The sequence below is a fragment of the Suricata suricatta genome, chromosome 1 (assembly GCF_006229205.1).
Source record: "Suricata suricatta isolate VVHF042 chromosome 1, meerkat_22Aug2017_6uvM2_HiC, whole genome shotgun sequence".
Classification (NCBI taxonomy): Eukaryota; Metazoa; Chordata; class Mammalia; order Carnivora; family Herpestidae; genus Suricata; species Suricata suricatta.
Window position 1 is genome coordinate 95,767,079 of NC_043700.1, and position 7,856 is coordinate 95,774,934.

The window sequence follows — 7,856 nt, forward strand, 5'->3', positions numbered from 1 at the left end:
TGGGTAGCCAGGGGTGTCAGAGGACCCAGAAGCTCGTCTCCGCGTCTGCCCCGGAGCGCGGCGCGCCGCGGGGCTCGGGACCGGGGTTTAGGGCTGGGAGTCTCCGCGGCTTTCGGGAGGGCCGCCTCGCCAAGCGGCAGCGCCCGGGTCCGGCTGCAACCGCGGGCACCGCGTCCGCTGCTCTGGCACCGGCCGGGCCGCGGCGTCACCTCTTCTACATCTCCACCCCCCAGCACCCACCAACCCCGCACGCCCCCCGCCCTCCTCCCTTCCTGCGCGCCGCCCCCTCCTCGCTCGGAGCTTCTCGGGGCGGCCTCTGGGTCGGGAGCTGCGGCCGCAGCACGCAAGCGCGCGACATCGGTCCCGGGGGGCAGCCGGGAGCGGGGGAGGTGCGGCGGCCGCGTCGGAGGCGACCGCCCGAGGCCTCCGCAGCTCTCGGGGCTCGACCCGGCTCGTTCCCCAGAAGTCGCCCCACGCCAACCCTGGGCCACCCGAGGCGCATTTAGTCTTCCTCCACACTGTGGAGCTTCTGCTGTGCAATCGGCCGTGACTCAACTTTTCGACACTTAAATGCAACTTTCTCCCCCATTCTTTTTCCTTGTCAGCGTTCCAAAGAAGAAACTATTTCCACCCCCAAGTAGAGGAATCGGAAATGAGGGAGGATTCTGTGTCAGAATAAATTTTGAACACCTCTACTCACCAAAATAGGGGAGGGGGGTTCGCGCGAGACACAGTTTATAGCTGAAGGCAGAGGCTGAACTCATTTACTAATAAAATGGGGGGGAAAGAGGACAGAGGAAGAGATCAGACTGGATTGCTAAGGGAAAAACATTCTTTTACCACCCTAACTTGAGGTAGACGACGTGAAAAGATGAAGATAGGCCTCAAATCCTCATGTGGTTTTTGTTTGATCAGGGAACAAGCGTGTTTGATGAGGGAACACCGGGCAAAGCAGAGGCTAACGCAACACCCTCCTCTCCTCCAAGGAGGGATATGTGTGCTATTCCTCTGACATTCCTGGCTACCCAAGAACAAAGGAAAAGGGTTAAGGTACTTGCTATGGTGATGTGGGAAAATAAGGCAAATGAAAATTTTAATTCCCTTACTGCCTACCGCCCATTGACAGGTCCTTGAAACCAGCTGAGTGGCCTCCCTCTAGGGGCTCAGCTGCCTCATGGTGACACTTTGCTGGGGGCAAAAGAGAATCTTTAGCTGAACTTTATCCTGACACCCACCCCCCACCCCCCAACCCCCAGGATCCTAGAAGTCTACTCTAACATATAAAAATCCTTTGGAAACTTACTTTATCTCAACTGCCAAAGGATATACGCTGGCAATCATACTCCAAACTTATGGCCCCTGATATACATCTGAAGGGTCTCATGCCAGGTTGTACTAAATCGTAATTAATGGCATTTTCCTAACAGAAGCTAGCCCCTCAAGGTCCTGGACACCTTGCTTCCAAAATTCCTTATGACTTACACTGTCCCTGACCCCCTCCCAACCTGAGTGTATATAATCAGTTACCCATCACAACCCCAGCACCGCTCTTTCTGCCCACGGTCCCGTTCCCGTGCTCTAATAAAATCACCTTTTGGCACCAAAGACAGTTTCAAGAGTTCTTTTTTGGCTGTCAGCTCCAACCCCTCCCCCCCACTATCGCCCCCAAACCCCATCAGTGTTCATATCTCATTCCTAAACTGGCCGTAGCCCTGGTTAAATTGTTATGTATTTTCTTGGACCAATGGTAGTTTTCTGAAAATCCCAAACTACAAGATTGAAGTTGATTGGACTTTGGTAATTTTCAGTAGATTATAACAGGTGCTACAGATCGGCAAAATATCCATCCAGAAAATTTCTTAATCTTGAGTGTCCACCATATGCAGATCGTTCAGGTAAGTGCCGTGGGAGGTGCCTAATCAGACAGGGTCCTCTCTGCACAGTGTGGGAGATAGATACTGTGGGGAGCGTGAACAACACAGATACTAGCAGAAAGTGCCAAGGCCATGGAAGAGTAAAATGAGGTGTTGTAAGATTTCAGACACGGGGTAATTCGATGTGGGGGTAGGCTGGGGTTAGGGAAAGCTTCTAGGAAGATGTGAGAAAACATGCTTCCTCTATTTAGGAACATGTTTGATTTCAAAAGATCAGTGCATCAAAAGACAAATGCATTTGTTCAGAAGTCTCCATGAGGGGTTTAACTCCAGATGCATTTCCAGGATGTTAAATAGAAAGAAGTACCAACTGATTCTTTGGAGCTTTGAAAGCAGCCATAGTCTTCTTTTGGCTGCTGTATGTTCTCTGACCAGTCTTCCCAAACAGACAGGTTTTATCTTCATTGAAAATCTGTTAGGACAAATGACTCTCTTCCAGATGATCTCTGTAGGTATCCTAAGGAATGCTTAATGTTACTGTAGCACTCATGAGGTTACCAGTTACTTTGAAATAAAATAGATTTGAATCAGCCTTGAACTCTGTCAGAGAAAGCTCAATATTGCAAGTGCAAAGTGATAAATCTAAGCCAAAACGTTTTTTAACAGTGGTATCCAGAAATCTGGGGAACAGCTACATGCAGTTAAGTAATTTGTATGCTAATAAACCACATTACCTGTTTCCTAATTCCTTCCAAAATCAGGAGAGGCAATATCACAGGAAATGGTTAATCCAGCGATGGGAATCAAGGTGTCCAAGATAAATTGTGTTAATTCCAAGAAGACATCCTTAAGATAGTTGTCTCAAGTTCCTACCCAGCCCCCTCACAACACACACTTGTGCACATGCAGAGATAGACACACTATTCTTAGAAGCAATCAATTTGCTCTTACTGGAACCATGAGTACTCAAGTTACTCAGATTCTCAATTTACCCAGCTGTAAGGATGAATATAAAAAAATTTTTAATGTAAGATGATGAGTACAAAACTCATTCTCTTTAAAAGCCACTAAGTTCCAGTGAGAACTATTTAAAAACTACAAAAGAAAGAGGAAATTCCCTCACAATACCAAGGTAAATTACTTTGGAATTAAGAATTGTTCAGGGGCACTTGGGTGGCTCACTCAGTTAAGCATCTGACTTAGGCTCAGGTGAAGAACTCAAGTTTGGGCTCTCTGCTCTCAGCACAGATCCTGCTTTGCATACTCTGTCCCCCCTCCCCTGGGCTCTCTGTCTCTCTCTCAAAAATAAACATGAAAAAAAAATTCTTTTAATGGTTCAGAATCCAAATGATGAAAAGTACAAAGATTTAATGAGAGCTTAAATGTTCCTGGATGGAAACATATAGTAAAATATTGATGTAAAATTTTGCTCATCATGTTTAAAACTTTTGAACCACAATAGTTTAAATTTTAGCACAATTAAAAAAACTATACAACAGTATTGTAAAATTCATTTGGATACATAAACATAAGACTAGCAAATACTTTTCTTTTAATTATAGGAAAAAAATGTAAATGACTTTTGAATGGATAAAAAATGATTACTAAATATCTTCAATGGAAAATTATGATTCTATGTGGCCTCTATACTTTTCATTGTCTTTGAGCAACTTTGCGATGCTTGTAGATAGTAGATAACTGTCATGGACTGAATTGTGCCCCTCTCTCCCCCCACACTCCGATGTTGAAGCTTTCACCTCCAGTGTGACTGTCTTTGGAGATAGGGCCTTTTAAGAAGACCATTAAGATTAAATGAGGCTATAAAGGTAAAGTCCGAATCCAATAGGACTGCTGTCCTCATACAGAGAAGAGACACAGGAGTGTGCACTGAGAGAAAAGACATGTGAGGACACAGCAAAAAGGCTTCTTTCTGTCTGCAAGTCAAGGTAAGATGTCTCACCAGAAACCAAACCTGCAGGACCTTAATTTTGAACTTCCAGCCTCCAGAACTGTGAGAAAATAAAATTTCTGTTATTTAAACCCCACAGTCTGGGGTCTTTTGTTATGGTAGGCATGGCAGACTAACAATAACCAATAATATATAAATGGACCATATCTAGAGAAAGAACATTGAATCCCCTTCTATGATGGTTAATTTCAGGTGTCAACTTGGCTAGGCTAAGGTTTGCCTGCATTGCTAGTAAAATATTGTTGGAGGCATGTCTTTTGAAGATGTTTCTAGAAGATATTAACATTTGAATCAGTACGCCAAGTTAAAGAAGATTCACTCTCAATAATGCTGTGGGCATCATCCAATCCACTGATGACTGCATAGAACAAAAATGTGAAGGAACAGTGAATTCTCTCTCTCTCTCCTTGAGCTGCGATGTCCAGATCCTGCTCTCAAACATTGAAATTCCTTGTTCTCAGGCCTGCAGCCTCAGACTAGGAGTCACATCGTGGGCTCCCCTAGTTCTTAGGCCTTCAGTCTCAGAAGAACTTAAACCACCAGATTTTCTAGTCCTCAACTTCCAGTTGACAGACTATGAAACTTCTTAGGTTTCATAACTATGTAAACCAAGTCCTATAAAAATCTCTGACACATCTTTATCTATCTTACTGGTTTGTATCACTGGAGAACTCTGATTAAATACCTCTTCTACCTGTGGGATAAGCTGGCTATGCATGTATTTGTAAGTTTATTTCAGCATTCCTTCTGCCTTGATATAGTGACTCACTGAATTTTCTTTTGAACCTGTTGTCACATCCTATTGGTTTCCACATTAATTAATGTGATAATATAAACTCTATGTAGTATGAGATAGGAATGTTAATATTCACTTTTTGTCCACATGAGTCATGATTTTACATTTTTAAAAAATTATCCTTTAAAATAAAAAGAGTAATAAGGAGAAACTTGCCCTCTACAGATGTTAAAATATATTATAGGTTTCCACCACTATTCAACACTAGACCATTCCTGTGAGACTTTTCATTAAGTCAAAATGATGCAAAGTGAAGGAGCAATTACCATTTATGTATGTGGAAAATCTTTGGAGTATTCCCAGACCTAAAAAATAATCTTTTAAAGCCTTTTTTTTTTATACCCTAGGACACATTTTGCTAGTACATGCACAAAACAAACAGAGATAAAACACAGACCCTCACAGAGTTCAAAGCTCCAGCAGCTTGATGCAGAAATATTGAGTATGGCTCCCGAGGAAGGAGCTTGGTGGTGCCACTCTGGCTGCTGGGGGTTTGCGCAGTTTCTATAATGGCGTGTTGCAAAACCCATGCTGAGTGCAATCTTCTCTTTTCACCTTTTTTGTGAGAGTGAAAATCATCCTCAGCTTTCTTTCAGTTACTAAAAACAAATACTAATGTAGGTCTTTCACAAAAGTAAAGTAGCATAATAAGAACTTTCAAAAAGTGAGGGATATCTATATAAAATTATTTTATATAAAACATTGTGAACTGATGCATGCTGGATCAAAAGATCAAAACAAGGGTTAAAATTTCAGATGTGTCTAAAATGATTATAAATGAGCTGCCATGAAAACAATATTTTTTAAAATGTTTGTGTCAATGGATGCCTGGGTAGCTCAGTCAGTTAAGTGTCCAACTCTTTTATTTATTTATTTTTATTTTTTTAATGTTTATTTTTGAAAGAGAGAGAGAGTGAATGAGGAAGGGGCAGAGAGAACTGGAGACACAGAATCCAAAACAGGCTCCAGGCTCAGACTATCAGCACAGAGCCTGATGTGGGGCTGGAACCACAGACCTATGAAATCAGGACGTGAGCTGAAGTCGAACACTCAACTAACTGAGCCACCCAGGCACCCAACCGTCTAACTCTTGGTTTCTACTCAGGTTATGATCTCACGGTCCTGGGACTAAGCCCCACATCAGGCTCTGCACTGACAGCTTGGGGCCTGGAGTCTGCTTCGGATTCTGTGTTTCCTCCTCTCTGACCCTCCCCCACTCACATTCTGTGTGTCTCCTTCTTCAAAAATAAATAACAATTAAAAAATTTTTTAAATAAAATGTTAACATCAATATGTGATGGAGATTAAGATGTGCACTTGTGATGATCACTGAGTGATGTATGGAATTGTTGAATCACTATTACCTGAAACAAATATAACACTGTATTTTAACTATACTGGGATTAAAATTAAAAAGAAAAACAGAAAGTAGAAACAACAAATGTAAAAATAAAATAAAAGTTTTGTGTCACTAGCAATCAAAAATGCATGTCAAGTAATAAGATTCTCCACAAAGGAAATGGATTCAGGACCAAATGGCTTCATTGGTGAACTCTACCAAATGTTTAAGGAATTAATACCACTTCTTCAGAAATTCTTCCAGGAGGGCCTGGGGGGCTCAGTCAGTTAAGCCTCCTACTTCAGCTCAGGTCATGATCTCACGGTCTGTGAGTACAAGCTATCCATAGGGCTCTGTGCCGACAGCTCAGAGCCTGGAGCCTATTTCGGATTCTGTGTCTCCCTCTCTCTCTCTGCCCCTCCCCCACTCATGCTCTGCCTCTTTGGCTCTCAAAAATAAATAAAACATAAAAAAAAGAAATTTTTCCAAAAACAAGAACAAAGAAGAATAGAAGGTAATACTTTCTAACTCATTCAAGAGGCTAGTATTATACTGACACCAAAACCATTTTAAGTATTATGTTAGCTGTGAGTTTCTCATAAATGCCCTTATAAAGTTGAGGACGTTCCCCTTCTATTCCTAGTTTGTTGTTTTTTGTTTTTATCATGAAAGGGTATTGGATTATACCAAATACTTTTTAAATGTCCATTGAGACGATTGTGGTTTTTTGACCTTTACTCTGGTCTGTTAATACAATGTTTTACTTTGACTTAATTTCCTATGTTTAACCAACTTTGCATATCTGGAATATATCCCACACGGGCATGATGTATGATCCTTTTTCTTATGTTGCTAGACTCTGTTTGATCGTAATTTTTGAGAAATTTTGCATCTATATTGACAAGGAATATTGGTCTGTAGTTTTGTATTCTTGTGATGTCTTTGTCTGGTTGATAGTCAAGAAATAAACGCTGACATTTATGATCAACTAATTTTCAACAAGGGTGCCAAGACCACTCAATGAGGAAAGAATAGTCTTTCTGACAAATGGTGCTGGGACACTGATATTCACATGATAAAAATAAATAAATTTGGACCCCTTATATGATACAAACAAATTAACAAAGATCCTAAACTTCCATGTAAAAGCTAAAAGACTACGATTGTTAGAAGAAAACAGAGGTGTAAATCTTTGCAACCTTGGATTAGACAATGATTTCTTAGATGTGACACTAAAGACACAAACAGCAAAAGAAAATAAATTGTTCTCCGTCCAAATTAAAGATTTCTGCACATCACACTATTGAGACAATGAAAAGAGCCCAAAGAATAGGAAAAAATATTGGTAAATCATACATATGGTGAGAATCTACTCTCTAAAATATGTAAAAACTCTTATAACTCAACCAAATTTAAAAGTAGGAAAAGTATTTCAATAGACATTTCTCCAAAAAAAAAAAAAAAAAGAAATAGTGAATAAGTACATGAAAAGATGGTCAACATAATTAGTCATTGGGAAACTGCAAATCAAAATCACAATGAGTTACTACTTCACACGCATTCAGATAGCTATAATTAAAACAACAACAGAAAATAACAAGTGTTGTCAAGGCTGTGGAACAATTGGAACCTCTGTACATTGCTGGTGGGAACATAAAACTGATGTAGAAAACAGTCTGGAGGGTGTGGAGAGATGGGCACCCTCATACACTGTTGGTGGCAATGTAAACTGGTGCAGCCGCTCTGGAAAACAGTGTGGAGGTTCCTCAAAAAACTATCCATAGAACTCCCTTATGACCCAGCAATAGCATTGCTGGGGATTTACCCAAGAGAGACAGAAATGCTGATGCATAGGAGCACATGTACCCCAATGTTCAT

General features: G+C 41.2%; 1 protein-coding gene across 1 annotated transcript in view; it reads right to left on the minus strand.

The window, feature by feature from the left end:
• FGF2 (fibroblast growth factor 2) overlaps nt 1-1,120 on the minus strand; it is a 71,451-nt gene extending 70,331 nt beyond the window's left edge. Inside the window, exons 1-2 of the mRNA XM_029951158.1 lie at nt 1,114-1,120; nt 9-532 (exon numbers count right to left, since the gene is read on the minus strand). Of these exons, the coding sequence (XP_029807018.1) occupies nt 9-532; nt 1,114-1,120 (531 nt within the window). The remainder of the gene's footprint in view (nt 1-8; nt 533-1,113) is intronic.
• Between the last annotated feature and the right edge of the window lie 6,736 nt (nt 1,121-7,856).